At 52.9% G+C, this 25,115-nt stretch overlaps 2 protein-coding genes across 10 annotated transcripts in view; one reads left to right on the top strand and one right to left on the bottom strand.

The window, feature by feature from the left end:
• Arhgef2 (Rho/Rac guanine nucleotide exchange factor 2) overlaps window positions 1-18,086 on the top strand; it is a 32,776-nt gene extending 14,690 nt beyond the window's left edge. For 5 of the 9 annotated variants that reach the window (XM_076862186.1, XM_076862190.1, XM_076862182.1 and 2 more), the window contains 21 exons: window positions 686-830; window positions 2,899-2,966; window positions 3,289-3,352; window positions 3,992-4,121; window positions 4,529-4,638; window positions 4,775-4,921; window positions 5,826-6,076; window positions 6,245-6,370; window positions 6,627-6,744; window positions 6,919-7,167; window positions 9,286-9,362; window positions 9,940-10,109; window positions 11,259-11,326; window positions 13,033-13,233; window positions 13,573-13,692; window positions 13,828-13,895; window positions 14,036-14,071; window positions 14,266-14,316; window positions 14,469-14,912; window positions 15,408-15,591; window positions 16,732-18,085. In XM_076862186.1, the coding sequence (XP_076718301.1) occupies window positions 686-830; window positions 2,899-2,966; window positions 3,289-3,352; window positions 3,992-4,121; window positions 4,529-4,638; window positions 4,775-4,921; window positions 5,826-6,076; window positions 6,245-6,370; window positions 6,627-6,744; window positions 6,919-7,167; window positions 9,286-9,362; window positions 9,940-10,109; window positions 11,259-11,326; window positions 13,033-13,233; window positions 13,573-13,692; window positions 13,828-13,895; window positions 14,036-14,071; window positions 14,266-14,316; window positions 14,469-14,912; window positions 15,408-15,591; window positions 16,732-16,805 (2,901 nt within the window). In that variant the 3' untranslated portion in view covers window positions 16,806-18,085. Of the gene's footprint in view, window positions 1-286; window positions 483-685; window positions 831-2,898; window positions 2,967-3,288; window positions 3,353-3,991; window positions 4,122-4,528; window positions 4,639-4,774; window positions 4,922-5,825; window positions 6,077-6,244; window positions 6,371-6,626; window positions 6,745-6,918; window positions 7,168-9,285; window positions 9,363-9,939; window positions 10,110-11,258; window positions 11,327-13,032; window positions 13,234-13,572; window positions 13,693-13,827; window positions 13,896-14,035; window positions 14,072-14,265; window positions 14,317-14,468; window positions 14,913-15,407; window positions 15,592-16,731 lie in introns of all 9 variants that reach the window. The other 4 variants (XM_076862185.1, XM_076862184.1, XM_076862183.1 and 1 more) reach the window with 4 other exon arrangements.
• Window positions 18,087-21,996: 3,910 nt separating this feature from the next.
• Window positions 21,997-23,115, bottom strand: Rxfp4 (relaxin family peptide/INSL5 receptor 4). The gene has a single exon (XM_076863471.1). It carries the CDS (start codon window positions 23,113-23,115, stop codon window positions 21,997-21,999), a length of 1,119 nt encoding a protein of 372 aa, XP_076719586.1.
• Window positions 23,116-25,115: the final 2,000 nt, after the last annotated feature.

Below are 25,115 nucleotides of genomic sequence, written 5' to 3'. Positions count from 1 at the left end.
GGAGTGACCTGAGGCCAAACCCAGGTTCCCTCTGCCTAGAGATTAGTGGGGGACACGCTGCCTCCCAGAGAGGGGGCAGCATGTGACCCTGACTAAGTGGATAGAAGAGTTAAAGGTTTGGCATCCTGACCCCTGAGTTGGGGGTGGCCCTGGAGGCATTCTGTCCTTTCAGCCAATCTAATATGGGGATCTCCTGCCCTCCCATCCCTGACACCCCCCCTCCCGTGACTGAGACAGCCGCTCCAACACCGGTTGTCATGGTTATGAGAGGAGCTCACTCCCATAGATTGGAAAGCGCTGGTGAGCTGGCACCCTCTGCTTCGCCCGCTCTCCCTCCGCTCTGCGCATCTCCCCCAGCACAGGGAAGGGAGTACAGCAGCCCGGGGGCGAGCAGAGCTGGGGCTGGGAGGTGGAGTGAGGACGCGGCGCTCCAGAGCAGGGAGATGAGTGGCAACAGGAGGCAACCCAGCCGCAGGGGCCAGGTGGGTCAGGGACCCCGAAACCCTCTCGGGACTGGTTACTCCTGGTCAGCCACCCTGAGCCCCAGGGCAGTCCTGCTGTGGAGTTGGTGTCTTTGCAGCCTGCCCAGGCTGGCTTTTCTCCCTCACTGCCCTCAGCCTGTCTCTGACTCCAGGCCCCTGGCATTATCCAACTTCACTTCCTGTGTCTCCTGCACCTTCCACAGGCCCGGGAAAAGGAGAAGATGAAGGAAGCCAAGGATGCCCGCTATACCAACGGGCACCTCTTCACCACCATCACGGTTTCGGGCATGACCATGTGCTATGCCTGTAATAAGAGCATCACCGCCAAGGAAGCCCTCGTCTGCCCAAGTAAGTTATTTGGCCCCTGTCATTCAGACCTGGTGCCCACCGACCCTGTCTTCCCATCTGTCCTGTCTGCCCTGGATCCATACGGGGGACTTTCCCTCTCTGAACCCCCAGCTGGGCCCAAGTGCCAGGGCCAGATGCTTGCTCCCTTTCTCACCCTGAGGGTGGTGGCTGTTGGAATGTGGCATGAGCGGGTCTATTGGGGAATGTGGATGAGGGGAGGCTGGGAGGACTCTGCTTGCAGCTGTCACCACTGGGTATCCCTCTCGCTCCTGAACAGCTGTTGAGGGTTAGGGGAAGTGATTGGAGAAGAAGCAAGAATGTGTCTGCAGAGGGGGGTGAGAGAGGATCTGGCCAGAAAGCTACCAACCTTGCAGCTGGTTCCGCCCATCTTCCTGGGCAGAACTGGACATTCAGGGTCCCTTTGCCCTTCCTATCCATTGACTGTGGGTGGAGTCTGTGAAATCCCTGTTTCAAGGAGAGGGTGGGATGATCCCCCCATCTGATCATCCAGATCAGTTTCCAGTCTGAGAGACAGCGTAGGAAGCCAGCAGGGACGTGTGGAGGAGGGCAAGGGGCCAGGGCACCCAGGCCTCACCGGGTCTGAGGGCAAACCTGATTTGGAGCATGGACAAGGAGTGCCTCCCTTCCCTGCGACTCCTATGTGGAGGGTTTCCACTTTACCCTTCCCCCAGTTCTCCCCAAATTTATGGCCGAGATGCCTCGGACTGGTAGGGGCCAGCGTAGCAGAAGCACTGCCCCTCCAAATCCCCGTGGAACTTGGGGGAGAAGCCCCCAGAAAGAACCAGTGAGGTCTCCCCTCTACTTCCTCACTTGCTTGATTTAGAGTTAGGAGGGCGAGGAGGGAACCCCAATCTAGATCCCTCTAGAGACCTGACAAAATATCCAATCCGGAAGCTTGTTGCCAGGGGAACTGGGGAGGCGGGCAGCCCTATTTTGAGAGCAGGTGGAAAGCGGAGGTTCGATCCAGAGACACTAGGTGTTGGGGGTAGGAAAAGGGAGCTCCAGTAAGGGTGAGCACCACGCAGCCCCACTGTCTGCCCCTGGCCCCACCCTGTTGGCCTTGTATTTGTGGAAGTGAGCGTGGTGCTGGGTATTGTCTGAAGGAGTTAGCAGAGTTTCCGGTGGTGTTGGTGGGGGAGGGGAAGCTCGGGAGGCCGAGGATGAGGGCATTTGGGGCAGGGGATGGCAGTGGTCCTGCACTGGAGCTTGGCTACGCCTCCTCCCTTCTTTTCTCTCCTACCCCGTGGCAAGGTGGGGTGGGGGGTGAGGAGCAGCAGATGGAGTGTGGGAGCTGTGGGTTTGCCTTACATGGGGAATAGGACTCCCCAGGCCTGGCAGGGAGAAGGCAGGCTGACTGCAAGCCACAGAGGAGGCTGGCAGGCAGGGCAGGGCAGGGACTTGTCTCGACTTCCCCGCTGGATCCGTCCACCTTGGAGTTGCTTAGACCCAGCCAGAGTCTGTGGCATCCTTGTGGGACAACGGGAGGAGTCTGGTCTTTGAATTCAGGCCTGCTTCACCACCAGCAGGGGATTGAGCTTCTCCAGGACACGTTCCTCATTTGTAAAGTGAGGATAGTTGAGTCAGCCTCCAAGGATTGATGGGATAGATTAAAGGTTGGGCATTTGCTCAGGGCATGTTACTGTCCCCCTCTGCCCTAGCTGCCATCCCAGCTGCCTTGGTGCCATCTCCTGTTCAGTGGGAGTCCTGGCTCCCATCTGCCACTCTCCACCTCTTTTGTGCTTGAGCTCATCCCTGGCAGCATGACCCCTTCTTCCTCCTGTCCCGTCACGGCCATTTTTGGTTCAGGGTTGTCCATCTCTCCTGATTGCTTTATTTCACTTCACACCCAGACCGTCCTCTCCACTTCCTGCTTGAAGGAAAGGGCTGTGGGAGGGAGGGAGTGGGGTGTGGCAATGGCTGAGAAGTCTGGGAAGGGGGAGAGTATCTGAGGACCGTGTGGCTAGGGGGACTTGGGTGTCTGCATGTGGGTGTGTCCCCTCCTGTACCACCTGGCCCTCCCTTCACCCTCTCTACCCCACCCTCCCAGCCTGCAATGTGACTATCCACAACCGCTGTAAAGACACCCTCGCCAACTGTACCAAGGTCAAGCAGAAGGTGAGACGGCAGGGAGGGCAGAGGGCTGGGGGAGAGGGCAGGAAGCGTGGTGACCTCAAGCCTTTTCCATTCATCCCCTGCCACCTCCTCCACACCACAGGGCAACCCAGAACCTGACCCCCCGGCCCTGGGTCCCCTGAGTGGCCAGGCCTATGGCTCTAGACACAGCCCCACAGAATTGGAGTTATGTCAGCCACCCCATGCCCTTAACCACAGTGCCAGCTTTCTCCTGAGGGGCCAGCTGCCCAGCTCCTACCCCAGGCCTGGAGGGGGATCCTTGGGTGACAGCTGTTCCTGGTGTCTCTTTCGCTCTGTCTCACAGCAACAGAAAGCCGCCCTGCTGAAGAACAACACTGCCTTGCAGTCTGTTTCCCTTCGCAGTAAGAGTGAGTAGTGGGGAGTGGGGGGCTCCCTTGAGACCCTGGACCTTGGGCAACTCAGTCCACAGGCTCTGCTGCCCCCCTGAGGTCATTCCCAGGCACAGCACCTTTCTCTCCTTAGTGGAGGCAGCTAGTGGGGCTTAGGGATGGCACAGGTTCCTGGGTTTAGGGGCAGAACGGGAGAGACCCAATGTGATAAGCCGTGGGATGGTTGGTCACCTGAGTTGGCCGCGTCCTTTGTTGTTTTTGTCAGTTGTGCACACGACATTTGGGGGAGTGTTGGCAGTGCTGTCAAGTGTCCGTTCTGACAGCTTTGGTATGACAGAAAGAACATGATGCTCGGCAGGAAGAGCAGAGCCCGTGTCCCTACTCGCCATCCCTGGGTCACCCTGCACAGGTCTTTCTGCTTTCCTGAGCTTCAATGTGCTCTCAGGCTGTTTGGGGGAGGAGATGTGTCACCAACACGTGAACACTGGAGGATGGCGTAAATGGACAGTGGCAATGTTGTCACTGTGACCATCTTTCTTGTACAAAAGGGAAGGCGGGAGAGGACACTTCCTTTCCAGCGAGGAGGAGCCTAGGAGCTCCGAATCCTGGAAGGGCACCAGCGTTTGGAATTGCCTGCTCACTGTGTCTCCCCAACAGCAGCCACCCGAGAACGGCCCTCCTCAGCCATCTACCCCGCTGACAGCTTCCGGCAGTCCCTCCTGGGCTCCCGCCGTGGCCGCTCGTCCTTGTCTTTAGCCAAGAGTGTCTCCACCACCAACATTGCTGGGTGAGCCTTTATTTGGGGAAGGGGAGCTAGGCAGCAGAGAATAGGGAGCCCTAGGGAGCCGAGAGGGTCTTCTGTCCCTGAGTTCAGAATTGGAGACAGAGAACCAGGTGGTGGGGTGGTGCACGCCTGTGATCCCGGCGACTCAGGGGGGACTGAGGCAGGAGGATTGAAAGTTGCAGGCCAGCCCTGGGTAACTTAGCAAGACCCTGCATCAGAATAAAAAAGCAAGAGGTGCTGAGGATGCAGTTCAGTAGTAGAGTACTGCGGGGCTCGATTCCAGCACTGCCACAAAAATAGGAGTAAGGAGAACACAGGTGACCACCTCTCAGATCCCACCTTGGGTCCCCGCCGGGGAAGGGATCTCTGGCCTGAGTGAGGGTGATGCAGACAGCCTCCACTCCCTTCAGACATTTCAATGATGAGACGCCCCTGGGGCTGCGTCGGATCCTCTCTCAGTCTACAGACTCGCTCAACATGCGGAACCGAACCCTGTCAGTGGAGTCCCTCATTGATGAAGGTGAGTGTGGCCAGGGCCTGGGGCTGACCCGGGGAAGACGAAGGGGGGTGGAGATGAGTGGCTGGTGGAAGCACCTGGGAGGGCCCAGGACCACTGAAGAGGGTCTGACTGAGTTGCCGCCCCCACTGGGGTCCAGGTGCAGAGGTGATCTACAATGAGCTGATGAGCGACTTTGAAATGGATGAGAAGGACTTTGCGGCTGATTCCTGGAGCCTTGCTGTGGATAGCAGCTTCCTGCAGCAGCACAAGAAGGAGGTGATGAAGCAGCAGGATGTCATCTACGGTGAGCACGCCCACCCTCACCTTCCTCCTCCTTCACCAGGTCCCGTTTCTCTGTGTCCTACTTTCTGCCATCTCCCGCCTCTTGCGACCTTTGCCTCCTAACCTTTTGACCTCCAGACCCTGCTTGGTATCAGGTTTCCCTCTGGGCCTCTACCTCTCAGTTCTATGGCGAAGGTCCCATCTTTTTTTTTTTTTTTTTTTGGTACCAAAGATTGGATTCAGGGGCACTTGCGTATAACCCCTGAGCTACATCTCCAGCCATTTTTTCTTAATGTTTTATTTTGAGACAGGGTCTTGCTAAGTTGCTTAAGGTCTCAATAAATTGCTGAGGCTGACTTTGAACTTGTAATCCTCCAGCCTCAGCCTCCCGAGTCACTGGAATTAAAGGTGTATTCCACCATGCCTGGCTCCAAGGCTCCACCTTTATTTTTTCTTCAATTCAGTCCCCATTCTGTATCTTTTCCATACCCAACACTGTGCTGGGGACTCCAGACATTTCTAATGGTGCACACCTATAATCCCAGTGACTGAGAGACTGAGGTGGAAGGACTATAAGTTCAAGCCAGCCTTGGCAACTTAGTGTCTCAAAATAAAAAATAAAAAGGGCTGAGGTTGGGGGCTGGTGCTGTAGCTCAGTGGTAGAGCGCTTGCCTCATAGGAGTGAGGCCTTGGGTTTGATCCTCAGCACCACATAAAATAAATAAATAAATAGATAGCTAGATAAAGTGGGGGGTGGGCGCTAAGGTTGTACCTTAGTGGTAGAGCACCCTGGATTAATCCTCAATACCAAAAATATTATCTAAGATCACAGTAATGGAGATATTAACCTGGAAGGGACCAACCTAGGGCCCCACAAATCATGGCCAAGCCAGAGCAGAAAACCAAGCGTACCATTGTCCCCACAGAGCTGATTCAGACGGAGCTACACCATGTGAGGACGCTGAAGATCATGACCCGCCTCTTCCGCACGGGGATGCTGGAAGAGCTGCAGTTGGAGCCAGGAGTTGTGCAGGGCCTGTTTCCCTGTGTGGATGAGCTCAGTGACATCCATACGCGCTTCCTCAGCCAGCTGTTAGAACGCCGACGGCAGGCTCTGTGCCCTGGCAGCTCCCGGAACTTTGTCATCCATCGCTTGGGTGACCTGCTCATCAGCCAGGTGGGAGAGGCAGGACCCCTGGGCAGTGTTCATGGAGGTGTGACTGGGGGTGGGGTGGGCTTGTTTCTTGCCTGCCACAGAACTTTAGCTGGAAGGGCAAGAAGCCAGCCTGTTGGCAGGAGGCCCAAGGCGAGTCCAGGGGATAAGCTGTCACTCCCTGACCTCTAGTTCTCAGGTCCCAGTGCAGAGCAGATGCGGAAGACCTATGCAGAATTCTGCAGCCGGCACACCAAGGCCTTAAAGCTCTATAAGGAGCTGTATGCCCGAGACAAACGCTTCCAGCAGTTCATTCGGGTGAGCAAGCCTCCCTAGGACCTGTGCTCAGAGCCACCTGTCCTGGTCCAGACCATTCATGGGCTCGCCATTTATGGACCTGTCCACTCCTGGATCCGATCAATAGTCACCCCCTCATGGTGGCAGAGCACTTTGTGTTAGCTTATCAGATTGGTCCTGACCACAGACACGTGGTGTTGGTATCCACTTGTCCAGCACTGTCACCTAGTATGAGGTAAATGGCCGATGACCCCAAGCCCCGCCCCTTCCCTTTCAGAAAGTGACCCGTTCAGCTGTGCTGAAGCGGCACGGGGTCCAGGAGTGCATCCTCCTGGTGACTCAGCGCATCACCAAGTACCCAGTGCTCATCAACCGCATCCTACAGCATTCCCATGGTGAGCGGGACTCGCAGGTGTGGGTAGAGAGGGTGCCTGCAATGAGCAGAGGCTTGCGGTGGCCCTACAAGGCGTGGGACCCTGGGCAGCCTCCAGGTAGAATCCAGACCCCTGGGAGTTGGGGCTGGAGTGCAGCCAGGTGTGCCATGCCCTACGCCCACCCTCTGGCACCAGGGGCTGAGGAGGAGCGCCAGGACCTAACAGCGGCACTGGGGCTGGTGAAGGAGTTGCTGTCCAACGTGGACCAGGATGTGCACGAGCTAGAGAAAGGGGCCCGTCTGCAGGAGATCTACAACCGCATGGACCCTCGGGCCCAGGCCCCGGTGCCTGGCAAGGGACCCTTTGGCCGAGAGGAACTTCTACGGCGCAAGCTCATCCATGATGGCTGCCTGCTCTGGAAGACAGCAACCGGGCGCTTCAAAGGTCAGTAACCTGACCCAGCAAGAGTCCAGCCTCGGAGGGTGGGAGATGTACCCTCCTTGAGGACCCTGTTGTGCAGTCCTGACCTCAGTGGGAGGAAAAGACATGGTGTCTGTTGTAGCAAAAGTCTCCATTGTGCATTGAACATCATGGACAGGACAGGGACTTGTTGGTACAGATTTATTTCTATGGTCTTTGCGTGCTCAGAGAGCCACCAGCTCTATTTATTTATTTACTTGGTGCTACTTGGGATTGAACCCAGGGCCTCACACACGCTAGGCCAGTGTCCTGTCGCTGAGTTACAGACCTGGCCCACGAGCCATCAGTGTTGGTGAAGAAGACATGGAAGCACTCAGAGCAGAAGACAAGGTCGGGGCGGTTGATTGCCCCTACTAGAATCCCAGCCACCAGAGCTCTGGGAACGCAACCAGGGAAGTCCCAGAGGAAGGCACTGAGCTCAGGGAGGGACAGTCAGGGCAGAGGAGGGGGGCCATGTTGGAGGGCAGCCGCACTTTCCCAGGAGTACTTTCCAGAATTGGTCTGTACCTGCAAGCCTTTCCTAACTAAGTCAGGGCCAGCAGAGGGCAAGCCTTGGTTCTGAGGACCAGGAATGGAGGCTACCGTAATGTGGTACCTGAGGCTGGAGGCTGCCTGGGCTTCTCTATGGAGGTCATGAAACCCTCCTCCCCAGGCCTGGATATTTATCAGTCTTTACCAGCTTTTCCCTCCATCCCTTTCTCCTTCCCATCCCTCCCACGCAGCAGCTAAGAATATAAAGTAGGGGGGGTAAAAATAGCAAGGCTGGAGAGCTCTATTTCTGAAGCATTTAGCAAAAACCCTCCTCTTCTGTGTGCCCACAGTTTAGTAAGATCCCCAAGGGCAAAGGGTGAGTATGTGACACCATGTGTCACAGAATTGACCTTCGTCTCCCCCTCCGTCTTCCAGTGCAGGTCCACAAAGGATTTGAGAGCCTGGAGGGGGGCAGCAGGAAGGGAGATGAAGCTGATCCTGCTGGGATCCAAGGAGATGGGGATTGTTCAGAGACAGCCGGGGAGGCTGGCCTTTCAGTCCTGCTTTAGTGGAAAGAAACTAACTTTCTTCCTCCCTGCTGAGCGCAGAGTGGGAAGTGGGAATATGTTAGGGTAGGGGGAATTTAGGTCAGATACCTAAAAAGATCTTAACACTAGGTAGATGTTACACTTAAAGTTTGAAAGGAAGAAAAAAACCCAAAACAGCCTCTCTTGTTCTGGGAATCTTGTGACTCACAAAAATCTTGGACCTGCCAGGTGCGCCACTATGATTCAGGAGTCTGGGGCAGAAGGATCAAAAGTTTGAGGCTAGCTTCAGCAACCTAGGAAGACCCTGTCTGAAAATTAAAAAAAAAAAAAAATTCCAAAAAAGACTGAGGATCAGGGGCTGGGGATATAGCTCAGTTGGTAGAGTGCTTGCCTCGCATGCACAGGCCCTGGGTTTAATCCCCAACCCCACAAAAAAAGGGTAGGGCTGGGGATGAAGCCCAGTGGTAGAGCGCCCCTGGATCAATCCCCAGTACAAAAAAAAAAAACCATCTTGGGCCTCTTGGGAGGTGGCAGCACACGCCTACAGTGTCAACTACTAGGGAGGCCGAAGCAAGAGGGCCACTTGAGTCCAGGGGTTTGAGACTGGGATGCGAGACCCACAGAAAAGGAAAAAAAAGTAAAATAAAACCAAAAAATTTTAGACCATTTCACCCGGAAAAATACATGTGTGTCTATTAATATGTAAAAACTTCAGAGGGTTTCTAGAGCCCTGAGGTAGTGGCTACCCTATGGGTCTGTAGACCTTTGGCTCAGAAACCTGAGTAAGGGTATGGAGTTCTTTCCAAAGGCACTGTGACCCGTGGTCTCTACCGGCCCCAAAAGCGTTTCCTCTGAGGCATCTTTCTTTGCCCCTCCCTCTCTATGCTCCAAAAATGGGGAGGTAGGAAGTCTTGAGAAGGTGGGATAAGTGACCAGAGGGAAGAGAGCAGGGTGAGGGGTTGGAAGTTCCTGCTGACAGGGTGGGCCTGGTCCCTGGGATCGAGGGCAGCACCTGTCAGACCCTTTAGTGCTGACTGTTTATCTGCCTTCATTCCCCAACCAGATGTGCTGATGCTGCTGATGACAGATGTGCTGCTATTTCTCCAGGAGAAGGACCAGAAGTACATCTTTCCTGCCCTGGTGAGATACCTTCTGTTTGCTACCATGGATTGAAGCCAGGGGCCCTCAACCACTGAGCCACATCCCCAACCCCTTTTATTTTCTATTTTGAGACAGGGTCCTGATAAATTGTTTAGGGCCTCACTAAGCTGCTGAGGCTGGACTCTAACTTGTGATCCTCTTGCCTTGGCCTCCTGAGTCGCTGGGATTATTGGCATGTGCCACCATGCCCAGTTCATTCTTCTTTCCGTTTTTTTTTTTTTTTAGGTGGGGGGTTCCAGGGATTGAACCAGGGGGTGCTTCACCACTGAGCCACATTTCCAGCCTTTTTAAAATATATTTTATTTAGAGACTGGGTCTGGCTAAGTTGCTGAGACTGGTCTTGAACTTGTGATTCTCCAGTCTCAGCCCCGGAGCCCTTGCGTTTACAGGCATGCGCCATTGCTCCTAGCTCTAAGTTTTTCCTAGACGGCACTGGAGCCTGGCCTCTTGACTTGTATTGTAGGAGGTCCTCCTCAATCCTTGGGGCATTCTTGAGTTGAAGATCCGAGCACCTCAGTATTCCTAATCCTAATCCTTCCTCTCCACCGACTGGCAGGACAAGCCCTCAGTGGTGTCGCTGCAGAATCTGATAGTGCGGGACATCGCCAACCAGGAAAAAGGGATGTTCCTGATCAGCGCGGCCCCGCCCGAGATGTATGAGGTGCATACAGCGTCCCGGGATGACCGGAGCACCTGGATCCGTGTCATTCAGCAGAGTGTGCGCGTGTGAGTGTTGCTTGCTACCTGTATGTGCGTATGGACTCTCCCGCAGCCTTGGGTCCCAGGCCATGGTGCTGAGGACAGAACCAGCATTCAGAGGCGGAGGCAGAGACAAGGTGGGGAGAGACAAAGTGGGCCAGAACAGAAAGGTCCCCTGTGATCTTTATATCCCGTCGTCATATTTTATATGCTGACAAGGCCAGCCACCCTTCAGATGCAGCACGAGCTGACAAGCAGACGCAGGCTCAGAGCTGCCACGGGGGACACCTGCCGGCCAGCAAGACAGTTCCACTTGGTGTGCAGGCAACAGGGACGTGATTTGGATCATATTGCGATTTACTTTTATTTTCTAAAAATGAATGAAACAGGAGAACGTTGATGCTAGAGAGAAGACTCAAAATCATAGATGCAAGAAGGAAACTGGTTGATGTGCTAAAGCAGCAAATCTCTAGGGCACACACTAGATTTGAGGAGTCAACGCATGTTTAATTGTGATGGAAAAAGAAGTCAAAGCACAGTGCAAGGTTGAGATTGAGTTCTTGAGCCAGGTGTGGTGTGCCTGCCCATAATCCCAGCAACTTGGGAGGCTGAGGAAGGAGGATCACAAGTTTGAGACCACCCTGGGCAACTTAGCAACAATCCTGTCTCAAAATAAAAATAAAAAGGGCTGGGGATGTAGCTCAGTAGTAGAGCACTTGGGCTCAATCTGCTATTGAAGAAAAGAAAATTACAACAAAGAATTCTGAAGTATTTTGCTTATTTTTTCACATGCTAGAACCTGAGCTACACCCCTAGACAGGATTTTTATAATCTTTATGTGCTTCAAACACAGACAGACAGTGAAAAGAGAAGGAGAGGTCAAGAATGAGTGACATCTGGCTGGGCTGGGGCTCAGTGGTGGAGCGCTCACCTCGCATGCATGAGGGCCTGGGTCGATCCTCAGGACCACATAGAAATAAAGATATTGTGTCCATCTAACACTAAAAAGTAATATTAAAAAAGAAAAAAAGAATGAATGCCATCAGGGCATGAACTGAAGATGAAGAGCCTGACTAGACGAGGGGAGTGTAGGATGTGTGGGGAGTGAGGGAAGGCCGACACCGGGTTTGTGACCTAGTGTCTTCCTAAACCCTGTCCAACCTATGACCCCTCCAGATGCCCATCCAGGGAGGACTTCCCCCTGATTGAGACGGAGGATGAGGCGTACCTACGGCGGATCAAGAGTAAGTCCCCCTGGGGCTGAGGTTGTAGCTCAGTGGTAGAGTGCTTGTTTGACATGTGTGAGGCACTGGGTTTGATTCTTAGCACCCATAAAAATGAGAAAATAAATGTACATTTTATTTACAACTTAAAAAAATGTATACTTATAGGGAACTTGTCACATGATTTATGACATATCCACACAATGGAATACTACGCAACTATTAAAAGATGAGATAGCTCCATGAGGGCTGATATAGATCTAAAACCAAACACATTAAGTGAAGAAAGCAAAATTTTAAACAATGTAAAGTGTACGCTACACTTTGTTTAAAAGTAATTTGGAGGGGTCAGGGTTGTGCCTCAGGGGTAGAGTGCTTGCCTAGCATGCGTGAGGCACTGGGTTCAATCCCCCGCACCACATAAAAATAAACAAATAAAATAAAGGTATTGTGTCCAACTACAACTCAAATGTGCTAGCTAGTGCAGAGGCTCATACCTGTAATCCTAGCAACTAGGGAGGCTGAGGCAGGAGAATTGCAAGTTCAAGGCCCTAAGCAATTAAGTGAGACCCTGTCTCAAAATAAAACATTAAAAGGGCTAGGGATGTGGCTCAGTTAACCTCAGTGCCCCTGGGTTAATCCTTAGTACCCCATACACATTTACAAAATGTGGATAGATATAATTACATACATGTTGTCTGTGTGTATGTGTGTGATATTACTAGAAAGATATTACTGTGGCTGCGTCTGGAACAGGAAATTAGGAAGACCAGGGTTGGGCAAGGAACTTACTTTTTTATCATAGAGCCTTAATATCGGTTAGGTATATGTGACCTAACTGCTATACAGAAATACCAACAAAAGTCCCCCCCCCTTTTTTTTTTTTAATTTTTAATATTTATTTTTTAGTTTTCGGCGGACACAACATCTTTGTTTGTATGTGGTGCTGAGGATCGAACCCGGGCCGCACGCATGCCAGGCAAGCGTGCTACCACTTGAGCCACATCCCCAGCCCAAAAGTCCCCTTTTTAAAAAGTAGATTATTTCTTGGCTAGACACAGTGCCACCTGCCTGTGATCCCAACAACTCAGTAAGCTGCAGCAGGAGGATTGCAAGTTTAAGGCCAGCTTCAGCAACTGAGTGAGACCCTGTCTCGAAAAAAAAGGGTTAGGGATATTACTCAGTGGTGAAGTGCCCCTGGATTCAATCTCTGGTACCCAAAAAACCAGAAATGTAGATTATTCCTATTTAAGAGTCCAAGAGTAAGAAGTGTAAGATAGTGTTACAGCTCTGCCATCTTCAACTTTCATCTCTACATCCAAAGTGGATTCTTCAGCTCCACCATCACATCTGCATCCCACTAGCAGGGAAGAATAAAGGAGGGGCTGGATTGTGGCCTAGTGGTAGAGCGCTTGCCTAGCATGTGTGAAGGCACTGGGTTCAATCCTCAGCACCACATAAAAATAAATAAAATAGCCGGCCTGGTGGTGTACCCCTGTATTCCCAGCGGCTCAGGAGGCTGAGGCAGGAGGATCATGAGTTCAAAGCCAGTCTCAGCAAAAGCGAGGCGCTAAGCCACTCAGTAAGACCCTGTCTCAAAATATAAAACAGGGCTGGGGGTGTGGCTCAGAGGTTGAGCGCCCAAAGTGAAGTCCTGCCACTCTGCCCAGCCCTCCACTGGCTCTCCTGGGCCCCGGGCCGGGTGCTCATCTGTTCCTTATCTGCAGTGGAGCTGCAGCAGAAGGACCGCGCGCTGGTGGAGCTGCTGCAGGAGAAGGTCGGGCTGTTTGCTGAGATGACCCACTTCCAGGCAGAAGAAGACGGTGGCAGTGGAATGTCCCTGCCAGCCCTGCCCAGGGGCCTTTTCCGCTCTGAGTCCCTGGAATCCCCCCGCGGCGAGCGGCTGCTGCAGGATGCTATCCGTGAGGGTGAGGGGGCTCTGGGGGAGATCGGCTTGTGTGCTCACCATCAGAATATGGACGCGTGGCTAGATCTGGGTACACATAGGCAGAGGAGTACCCCACAGCGTACGACCCGAGTGCCCGTCCTGTGCCATTTGGCGGGTGGGTTGCTGACACCTCTCCCACTGCACTTGCTCCTGTTCCCCACCGGGCTTCTTCGATGCCCTTTGTCTCCTGTGGGATTGTAGGTTAAACCCCATTGTCCTGGAGGGGTCTGGCTCAGGTGGCTTGTGTGTCTGTTGGGTGAACGATACACCTCAGAGCGGTCTGTCATTCCTGTCCTTAACCTACTCCTCTTTCCCTCAGTGGAGGGCTTGAAAGATCTGCTGGTGGGGCCTGGAGTGGAGCTGCTCCTGACACCCCGAGAGTCAGCCCTGCCCTTGGAACCGGACAGCGGTGGTAACACGAGTCCTGGGGTTACTGCCAGTGAGTGCCAGGGCAGGAGACGGAAGCAGTATGTGGGAGGAGCTGAAAAGACTGTGGGAGGGGCAGTGCCAGGGATGGAGCGGGTCAGGGCCCTGGGAAACTGAGCTCAGCCCATCCTTTTCCACCTCTCAATAGATGGGGAGGCCAGAACCTTCAATGGTTCCATTGAACTCTGCAGAGCCGACTCCGACTGCAGCCAGAAGGTGGGTCCTTGAGATTCCAGGATGCGGCTGGAGGTTGGGCAGGGGATAGCAGACCAGTGGGTGCTCGGCACAGAGTTCTCAGGGGCAGGCACCAGGGACTTGGGGGTCTGCTGACTCCCCACCCTTGCCCATTTCTGCAGGATCGAAATGGAAACCAGCTGAGATCCCCCCAAGAGGTGAGGCGGGAACTTGATAGCACAGGAGCCTGATGGGTGGGCGGTATTCTCAGCCTGAAAAACCCCAATTTGGAGTGGTGGACTTTGGAGTGTCTCGAGATCCTGTTGTTCCCACACCCACTCTTGTTCAACTTCTGGGCAGTTCTCCCGTCCTGAAGCTTGGGCACTGTTCCCACCCTCTCCTCTGTCCTCAGGAGGCGTTACAGCGGGTGGTCAATCTCTATGGACTTCTGCATGGCCTGCAGGTCAGTGGGCGAGGACCGCCGCTGGGCCGGAGGGCGGAGCCTGGCCGAGACCTTGGAATGAGCACAGCCCTCCTAACAGGGCTGGAGGCTGAGGGCCAGGGGTCCGGGAACCAGGGTGTCTGACATACCCTTCTGTCCCTGTCCTATCCCAGGCGGCTGTGGCCCAGCAGGACACTCTGATGGAAGCCCGGTTCCCCGAGGGCCCTGAGCGGCGGGATAAGCTGGCCCGAGCCAACTCTCGTGATGGGGAGGCTGGCAGGGTGGCCGCCGCCCCCGTGGCCCCAGACAAGCAAGCCACCGAACTGGCGCTGCTGCAGCGGCAACACGCGCTGCTGCAGGAGGAGCTGCGGCGCTGCCGGCGGCTGGGCGAGGAGCGGGCCACCGAGGCGGGCAGCCTGGAGGCGCGGCTCCGTGAGAGCGAGCAGGCCCGCGCACTGCTGGAGCGTGAGGCTGAGGAGGCCCGCAGGCAGCTGGCCGCCCTGGGCCAGGCCGAGCCGCTCCCTGCCGAGGCGCCCTGGGCGCGCCGGCCTCTGGATCCACGCAGGCGCAGCCTCCCCGCTGGCGACGCCCTGTACTTGAGCTTCACGCCCCCCCAGGTAGGGCCGCCTAGAGTGGTAACCCGGCCTCGGGTGACAGAGGGCCCCCCACAATGAAATCAAGCAGCAGCCTGGAAGAATACTAAGATTTTGGTTGGAGCTGGGTGCATGGGGTGGCCACAGGCCTGTAGTCTCGGCCTCCAGAGTCTGAGGCAGGAGGATCCAAGTTTGAAGCCAGTCTCAGAACTTAGGGAGACCCTGCCTCAAATTTTTAAAAAATGGATCTCAGTGACAGAGTGCCTCTGGCTTCAATCCCCAGTACTGTCAAAAAAAAAAAGATTGGTTAGAAAACAAAGAGGTTTCCCCAGGTACAGGGATGGGTGCTGAAGGAAAATGACCTGGATGGCCACAAGAAAAGAGATCAGTTGGTGGGGAGGCTACCCCAGGGAGTCACTGTTGAGAAGGAGTGGGTTTTGGATTCCCTGCCCCCAGGGAGGCAGAGGCTGCAGTCCTCACACTGTCCAGCCCGCTGTAGTTTCTGCCCGCTTTCCACAGCCCAGCCGGGGACATGACCGCCTGGATCTGCCCGTGACTGTTCGCTCTGTCCACCGACCCTTTGAGGACCGTGAGAGGCAGGAGCTGGGTAGCCCAGAAGAGCGGCTGCAAGACAGCAGTGACCCTGACACTGGCAGTGAGGAGGAAGGCAGCAGCCGTCTGTCCCCACCCCACAGTCCACGAGGTGAGACCCTGGTGGGATCTGCAGTGGAGGTGAGCTGCAGCTCTTGGGCTGTAGCTTCCAGGTGGGTGCTAACTGATCACCCAGGTCCTGGAATCAAACCCAGGGGCACTGAACTACTGAGCCACCCTTTTTATCTTGAGATAGGATCTCACTAAGTTGCTGAAGCTGGTTTTGAACTTGCAGCCCTCTTGCCTTAGGCTCCCAAACCTCTGAGATTATAGGAATGTGCCAGCAAGCCAGGCCACAGTAACTCTTGAGAGGGACAGATATTTTGCCTAATAAGGAGTGGTTGGTGACTCCCAACTTTTTCAAGAAGAAATAGATTTTTATTATTTTTTGCAGTGTGGGGAATCAAACCCAGGACCCTTGTGTGAGCTAGGCAAGTGCTCTACCACTGAGCCATACTCCCAGCCCATGAAAATAGAGCTTCAAAGTAATAAACAATTACTGAGTGGTTGGGCACAGTGGTGTGTGCCTGTAATCCCAGCAGCTCGGGAGGCTGAGGCAGGAGGATTTCGAGTTCAAAGCCAGCCTCAGCAATTTAGCAAGGCCCTAGGCAACACAGAAAGAGCCTGTCTCGAAATAAAATACAAAAAAGGGCTGGAGACGTGCCCCTGACTTCAATCCCTGGTAACACTCACACCCAAAAGTAAATTGATTTCAGAGATCTCCAAGTTCTAAAAGTTGGTTCAGGAAATACAAAATAACCAGCTAGATTATAATTTCATATTATAATTCTAAGTGTTTTGTATTTTATTGATCAAATTGTATATCTAGGGGCTGGGGATGTGGCTCAAGCGGTAGCGCGCTCGCCTGGCATGCGTGCAGCCCGGGTTCGATCCTCAGCACCACATACAAAATCAAAGATATTGTGTCCACCGAAAATTAAAAAAATAAATATTAAAAATTCTCTCTCTTTAAAAAAAAAGAAAAAAATTTTCAAAAAAAACCCCCACAAATTGTATATCTATGTCTTTAGGAAGTATACCAAGTATCTAGGTGGGGACATGCTGCTGATGGTTTTCTCCTGCCTCAAGGAGTCATCAGAGTCCTCCAGCCCTCAGGTGGGAAGGCTTTAGTGTAGGGGACAGTTCCTTATGGAGACTCAGCTCGCTCACTGTTTTACCCTGTCCTCTGCAGACTTCACTCGAATGCAGGACATCCCGGAGGAGATAGAGAGCCGCGATGGGGAGCCTATGGCTTCAGAGAGCTAAGGGGTTCCCTCTCCCCTGTGCTGCACCCCACTGAAGAACATTACTGAGGGGGGCAAACCTTGGTGACTCCAATCTGCTAAAGACGAGGGAACGTTTGAAAGAACTGCTGATCGTCCTTGCCAGCTCTTGGAATCCTTGGATACCTGGGGCCATTTAGCAAGCCAGGGGGTTTAGGCCACGGTATCCCCTTGGTGGCATCCAAAAGCTACACCACAGATGCCAATTTTTCATGCCTTCTTCCCTCTACTTTAGGAAAATTTATTTATTTATTGTTTATTAGTTATGGGGGGAGAGGGGCGATTTAAAGGACCAGGGACATGGGAACCAAGCCATAGGGATCAGGGGGCCTTGTCCTTTAACACTACTGGGGTATGTTCAGGGTTAGCCATGCGCTGACAGGTTCTGGCCCTGACATCCTTCCCCAGCAACACACATCTTCAACAAGAGGCTACAACCACAGGACCCTACTGCCCCTTTAAGGAGGGCTGTGGGCAGGGCCACACCCCTCTCCCTGCTTCCCTCCACCTCTTACTACTGCTCTCTCCATCCTCCAGGAAACCCAGGGAGAGAAGACCTGGCTTCCTAGAGTTGGTGGCATAGAAGTTAGGGCGGCCATAATGGTTTATTGGGGGTGAGGGAAAAAACTCACAGGGACCAGAATGTTTTACTCTTCTTTTCTTTTCTTTTTTGTACCAAAGCCAACTGCACGTGTTTTATACTTTTAAGAGAAGATTGTAGGCAGTAGAGATCGTAGCCTTCTATTTCCACCTCTGAACTTGAGGGAAGAATGGGGAGAGTGACCTCTCCCTTCATCTAGAGTAATGGCACTCCTATCTGATCCTATTTATCAGCCATTTGGAAGAAGTTCTGGGGGGGTTGGGGAAGCTGTACGAATCCTGACTTCATCTCCCACCTCAGTAACCATAACCTGAAACATAACCTCAGCGTGAATTTGGGGGGTTTTTCAGTGGACTCCCCCAGTGCCCACCAGCTCCAACCATTTTTCTGCCAATATGATTGTTAAAAAAAAAGAAAGAAAAAAGAAAAAGATCAAGCAGGGAAAATTAAAGACTGAAAACCCATGAAGTGCTGTCTTGTAATATCTGCTAGTTCTGAGGGTGATGGTGAGAGAGCAAGCAGGAGTGACCCAGATTCCCCTCTTCTCGTGGTCTCACCAGAAGGGCCCTCTGCCTCACTGCAGAGAAGGGGCACTAATGAATGAAGTCATGCAGATCTTTAAAATGAACAATTATTCTGGACATGGTGGCACATGCCTGTAATCTCAGCTACTCAGGAGGCTAAGGCAGGAGGATTGCCTGGCCAGGGCCAGCCGGGAATCTGAGTGAGACCCTGTCTCAAAAAATCCAGAAAAAGGGCTAGCCCGGCACAGTGGATCATGTGTGTAATCCCAGCAGCTCAGGAGGCTGAGGCAGGAGGATCACAAGTTTGAGGCAGTTTCAGCAACTTAGCAAGGCCCTAACCAACTTAGTGAGACCCTGTTCCAAAATTAAAAATAAAACGGGCTGGGGATGTGGCTCAGTGGTTAAGTGTCCCTGGGTTCAATCCGCAGTACCAAAAAAAAAAAAAAAAAAAAAGGCACTCAGGTTCCAGCAGCTGTTGGGGATGCCAATATTACAAAGCTTACTTTCATCTTATTTGAAGTCCTATCTGCCTCTTGCCCCTTTTGGCACGGTTCTTGTAACCTCCCCAGTGTCACTCATTTCATATCCAACCCCCCTCCTGCTCTGGTTTGTCCCCAATGTCAGCCTTCACCCGAGCTCCTCTTGTCTGCTCTTTGCCTCTGGTTTCAGTTCTTGTTTTTGCCTCATTTCACTTCTCATTTCTAGTTGATACCCTTCACTTGGGCCAGGGGTGGAGAGCATGGGGCTGTGTCTGTGCTGGTGTGTGCACACTGCTGGAGCCTGCGGGGTGAGATGAGAAGGGGGCTCAAAAGCCCGCCTAGGAAGACTTGAGGTTGCATGGAGACACTAACCTGCATCTGGATCTTCCAAGGGGCTTTATCTCATCCATTATTGGAATCCTGGGAGGTAGAAAAAGTCCTCATTTTATAGGCTGGGTGCAAAAAAATCACCAAGCCAGTCCTAGTTCCAGCCCTTCACTTCTCTGCCTGAGAATGTCAGAGCTTCAAGTTTCTTTCTTTTCTTTTTTTTTTTTTTTTTTTTTTTAATATTTATTTATTTTAGTTTTCGGTGGACACATCTTTGTTTGTATGTGGAGCTGAGGATTGAACCCGGGCTGCATGCATGCCAGGCAAGCGTGCTACTGCTTGAGCCACATCCCCAGCCCAGAGCTTCAAGTTTCAAACAGACCCAGGCCTCAGCAGCTCCTTGTCTTCTGCCCCAAAATGTGGTGCCAAAGCATTTCTGTGATGCTGATCCCTCCCAGCTTTCATCATCCTGACCCTTGTCACCTCTTTAATTCTACTTTTGAAAACTCCGATTGGACCCCTATCCCTCCTGCTGCTTTTTTTAATCTTTTTTTTTTTTTTTTTTTTGGTGGTGGTGGTGGTGGATGGCTGGTTCTGGTGACTGAACCCAAGGGTGCCTTACCACTGAATTGTATCCCCAGTTGTTTTTTGGAGACTTGGGATTCTCCTGCCTCAACTCCCAAACTGCAGAGGTTCTAGGCATGCCCCACCAGGCAGGCATCCTCCACCGTGCCAGGCATCCTACTGCAGTTTCCAAGCCAAGCCTTCCATTGCACCTTCCACTCCCAGAGGAGATCCAAGCCTGCCGCGTCCCACCCTGCCCAGGCTTCCCCCTCCACTGTCCTTCCTCTCTCCCACTCTCCTCCAAAGGCAAGTCTATGTGCATTCACTCGTCACTGACTTGTACCTTTGTAAATTTTGTCAATATTTACCTCCAGTTCCTATAAAGCCAAGATGCCCCCAGAGGAGCCAATATCCGCAGGCTGCTGGAGGTGGGAAGAGGGATACTTAGATAGGGGAGCATTTTCCATCTTCCTGAATTGGCTGGGAACTGAACTGGAGTTTTGGAACCAGTTTAAACATTATCAAAAAGAGGAAATTAAACATCAGTGGGCTAATTAAACCTCTTTCCCATTGCTTAATATGCTGTGAATTGGGTAGCCTCTTCTCAGCAACTGAATGGTACAGGGCAGGGAAGGGAACCTGGAGGCACTTGGTCTCCCCTTCAGAGAGGGTGCTGGTGTCCTGGGTTACAAGGTGTGCCAGAGAGCGGACAGTGGAGGGCAATGGAAGTGGAACCTCCAGCCCAGCCTCCCTCTGCCTCTTACCTTCTTTCCAAGGACTCTTCCCCCTAAAACTCCCTTCTAATAGCTAACCATCATTAAAAACGGGAGGCCAGGGGTGGTGGCTCACGCCTGTAATCCCAGTGATTTAGGAGGCTAAGTCAGGAAGATTATGAGTTCAAAGCCAGCATTGACAAAAAGCAAGGTGCTAAGCAACTCAATGAGACTCTGTCTCTAAGTACAAAATAGAATTAGGGATGTGGCTCAGTGGTTGAGTGTCCCTGAGTTCAATCCCTGGTACCCAACAAACAAATGGGAGTGTGTAATGGCACACACCTATGATCCAAGCAGTTTGGGAGGTGGGAGGCTGAAGCAGAACGATTGCGAGTTCAAAGCCAGCCTCAGCAATTTAGAGAGGCGCTAAGTAACTCAGCAAGGCCCTGTCTCTAAGTTAAATATAAAGGAGGGCTGGGGATACAGCTCAGTTGGTAGGGTGCTTGCTTTGCACACACAAGGCCCTGGGTTCAATTCCAAGTAACACACAAAAAAGGCTGGGGATGGGGCTCAATAGTTAAGTGTCCCTGCTTTCAATCCCTGGTACCAAAAATAAACCAAGTCAAGCCCTCTGTTCTAGAGACCCATCTTTGAGAGGGGTTTACTCTGCAACTCTTTTCCTTATAACCCATGGCATGTAAAACCACTTCCAAAAAGACCAGCTGCCCTTTATTTCCTCCTTTCCCTTTGTCCCCATTTTACATGGGATGTGAGAATAATAGCAAAAACACTATATTTCTTGCATCGTTGAACCCTCAACAATCCATTTTACAGATTAGAAAACTAAGGCACAAAGCGGTAAGTAACTTATCTGAGGTAAAGGTGAAAATCAGGTGCTCTAGCTATGTTGAATTGGAGCTATGCATTCACTTCTCTAGCCCTACCGTTCGCCTCCTTTCCCTCCACTCCTTTCTGCATCTTTCACGTCCATCTGCCCCATACGTGTCTTTAACTTGCTGTTACACTTTTTTTTTGAGGGGGGTACTACTGGGGACTGAACTCGGGGGCACTCAACCACTGAGCCATATTCCCAGCCCTTTTTTGCATTTCGTTTAAAGACAGGGTCACTGAGTAAACTGCTCAGGGCCTTGCTAAATTGCCGAGGCTGGCTTGGAATTCATAGTCCTCGGGCCTCAGTCTCCTGAGCCACTGGGATTATAGGCACCAGTGATAACCTTCCAAATCCTAATTCAAGGAGAGACACAGCACCAGGGATTTACACACGGGTCTGGCAGGTGCAAGGGATTCTGGCAAGACCCCACAGCTGGCATCGCAGGGAGCTGCAGGGGAGCTACAGCTCTTGACGCTGAGTCTTCTGGCATCAAGTTTCTGTGTACCCCTAACTTGGTAAGTGGCCAGGGGAAGAGGACACTGTGAGCGCTGGTACCAAATAAGGAAAAGAAATAACCTATTTAGGACTGGGGCTGGGGCTCAGTGGTAGAGCACTTGCCTAGCATGAGTGAGGCCCTGGGTTCAATTCTCAGCACCACATATAAATAAAATAAAGGTCACTGACAACTAAAAAAAAAAAAATACAAAAAGAAATAGTCTGTTTAGAGGTGAGGGTGGGGAGGACGGACAGAGGGAGATGGGCACTGACCTCTGATCCATGAGCCTAGACCCCTACCCCTAGGGGAAAATGTCCTGAGAATTCTTGCACTGTCCTGGAGGCGGAACAAGGATGAAGGGTCAAGACACCTGTAGGTGACAGAGGTTTATTCCCGGTTCCACCTCTTTCCCACCTCTGTGAGCTGTTGCCCCAGCCCTTCTCCCCTGTTCCCAGGCCCTGGCCTCCCCCATTCCACCACACCCAGAGTTGGTGATCAAAGGTCAGACTTTCCCAGAGGACACTGCAGCCTGGCCCAGGGCAGCTTAGAATGTGTGGATCCTGCACCTGCTGTACCCTTCACCCAGGTGTCCCTTTGTCCCCGTTCATGGCAGAAGGACCACTCTCCTGGGGCGTACTGGCTGCCCACTGCCTGCCTACCTCCTTTAGGGCCACGTGTTCCTCCCAGCTCGGGCCCTGGGGCCACAGCCTTGAGCGCAAGTCCCTGAAGGTGTCTGCCAGGGCCTGCCGGGGCTCCCTGCGCAGGAGACAGTAGAGCACGGGGTTGAGGCAGCTGTTGCTGTGTGCCAGGCACGTGGTGACGGGGAAGACGTAGGTGTGGATGGTGTGGAAAGTGCTGTTCCAGGGCGCCAGGTCAAACTTCACCAGGACACCCCAGAGAGTGACCACATGGTTGGGGAACCAGCAGAGGAAGAAGGAGGCCACCAGGATACGGACAGAGCGGGCCACAACTCTGCTGTCCTGCCGCCGCCTCTGCCGCCGCCGCAGGAAGGCCAGCAGCAGCAGGTAGCTGGTGGTGATGACGCCCAAGGGCACCACGAAAGCCAGGACCACCCTCTGCAGCTGGTAGGCCCCCAGCCAGTACCTGCTGGGGAAGCGCAGCAGGCAGAGGCGCACACCCCACACCTCGCCCTCAGACCCAAAGATGGCCGTGGGCACTGTCACCAGAGCCGCAGCCAGCCACACTCCCAGGGTGGCCGCACGGGCCCAGAAGAGTGAGAGGTGGGTGCCTGGCCCCGCAGCCATGGCCACCACCCAGTATCGGGCGACACTCAGTGCTGTGATGAGGAAGATGCTGGCATAGATGTTGAGGACAGTGGCTGTCAGGACCACTTTGCAAAGGGCACTTCCAAAGGGCCAGTGGAAGTCCAGTGCTGACTCTGCCGCCCAGAAGGGGAGAGTGAGGGCCAGCCCCAAGTCTGCCAGAGCCAGGTTGAAGACGAAAGTGTCGGAAGGTGGGCCAGGGGCTCTCCGTGTGCAGTTGCCCAGCACCCATAGCACAGCCGAATTGCCCAGCAAGCCAATGGCCCCTACCATCCCGTAGGCCAAAGCAACCGTGACCCTGAGGGCGAGGAACTGCACGGGCATCCCAGCATCGTCGGCACTCAGCGCGCTGCCTCCAGAGGCGTTGACCCAGAAGAACGTGGGTAGAGGGGAGGAGGTGTTGGGTGTGGGCATCGCAGGGCATCGGAGGTTGGTGGTGCTGAATAAAGAGCCAGCAAGTGCCTGCCAGGCTGGCAGAGGCCACTGAGGCGCTTAGGAGGAGGCTCAGGGTGTGAGTGCTTCTCTGGGGCCTTTAGCCGCCAGCCAGGAGCCGCAGCCCACACCCACACCTCAGAGGGAGGGGTGTGAAGGACAGCTGCCTGCTCCCTGTTGGGCCAGACCAGTGGTGGGTGGGGCATACCAAGATGGACCTGAAACCTGGGTGTGTGTGTGTGTGTGTGTGTGTGTGAGAGAGAGAGAGAGAGAGAGAGAGAGAGAGAGAGAGCTCTGTGCAATGAGGAAGGGGAGAAGAGGGAATGACTTCACTGTGGAGGGCGCTCTGGGAGACAGCTCAGGAATGACAGGAGTCAAACCAAGGCTTCATCCGTGCTAGGCAAGCGTTCTGTCATTGAGCTACATCCCTAGCCTTTTCTATTGTTGGGGGATTTTTTTGTTTTTGTTTTTGAGAGAAGGTCTCTCCCAAAATGCCCAGATTGGCCTCAAACTGTGATCCTCCTGCCGCAGCCTCTCAAGTCTGTAATTCCAGGTGTGTGCCAATGCTCCTGGCTTCCCTCTACTCCCAACCATGTGCAGAGTCCCTCTGCAGAAAGTGCTCTCTTGGGGCCCAGGGGAGGGGCAAGGAATGGACACAGAGGCAGGAATCAGGACAAGTGTCTGAGAAGAGGGAGCAGAGGGTCTCGAGTCTCACATCTGCCATTCACTAGCTGTGTGCCTCTGGGTGAGTTATTTTACTTCCTGAGCTTATTTCTTTGCTTAAAAGTTCCAGGAGTTAACCAAGTGCAGTGGCATGTACTTGTTGTCCCAGCTCAGGAGGCTGAGACAGGAGGATCCCAAATTCAAGGATAGCCTGAATAACTTAGTGAGACCCTGTCCCTCCAAAATAAAAAGAACTGGAGCTATAGCTCAGTGATACGAGACCTTGGGTTCAAACCCAGCACCACAAAACAAAACAAAATTTTTAGGATTAACTAGGCGTGGTGACACACGTGTAGTCCTGGCTACATAGGAGGTTGAGGTAGCAAGATCACCTGAATCCAGGAGTTTTGAGGTTCCCTAGGCAACATAGCAAGACCCAGCTTAAAAAAAAAGAAAGAAAGAAAAGAAAAGAAAATGTGGAGAGAGAGGAGGTACAGCTCAGTGCTCAGTGGCAGGGTGCTTACCTACTCAGCACGTGCAAGGCCCTGGGTTCAGTTCTCAGTAGGGGAAATTTTTTTTTTTTTTTTAGATAAAAGTCTCTGGCTGGGCATGGTGGTACACGCCTGTAATCCCAGTGTCTTAGAAGGCTGAGCAAGAGGATCACCAGTTCAAAGTCAGCCTCAGCAACTTATTGAGGAACTAAGCAATTTAGTGAGACCCTGTCTCTAAATAAAATATAAAAGAGGACATGGGGGTATGGCTTAGTGGTTAAGTGCTCCTGAGTTCAATCCTCAGTTAAAAAAAAAAAAGTCTCTAATAAAATTGGTGTAATGAATTAAGTTAATACGTGTGAGACAGCACTTTGTATGTCTGTGCAGGAATGACTGCTATTTCAAAGGAGAAGTTTGGGGCAATTGTGGTGCAGGGGAGCTGGACACTGAGCAGCTATTGTCATCATGCCCAGGGCACAGTGCCAACTAAAACACAGGTTGGAATTCATCTCAACAGCAAATGACCTTGAGGGTAAGCCCAGAGAGGGAAAGGAGAGAGGAAGTCACAGCTTCCTGTTCGCCCCCTGCAGGGAATGCTGGGCCTGTGGGGACCTGGGTGGACCTGGACATGCCTTCAGTTCTTACTCTGCTCTGTATTATTTCGTCCTTCCACCTGTGTCACCCACACTGCCACTTCACCTTTTCCACTCGGATCTGTGTAGCCAGAGTTCAACAGCACCCCACCTTCTCCTCTATTCCCCAAACCCTGTTTCAGAGCTGTGGGCAATGAGACATGCTGTCACCACACCTCGTCCTGTCTCCCCATAA

The sequence above is a fragment of the Callospermophilus lateralis genome, chromosome 7 (assembly GCF_048772815.1).
Source record: "Callospermophilus lateralis isolate mCalLat2 chromosome 7, mCalLat2.hap1, whole genome shotgun sequence".
Classification (NCBI taxonomy): domain Eukaryota; kingdom Metazoa; phylum Chordata; class Mammalia; order Rodentia; family Sciuridae; genus Callospermophilus; species Callospermophilus lateralis.
This window is presented reverse-complemented; position numbering and strand designations above follow the sequence as displayed.

Excerpts from the sequence above, each read along its gene's own strand:
- Rxfp4 (XM_076863471.1), bottom strand. The coding sequence starts at position 23,115 with ATGCCCACACCCAACACCTCCTCCCCTCTACCCACGTTCTTCTGGGTC.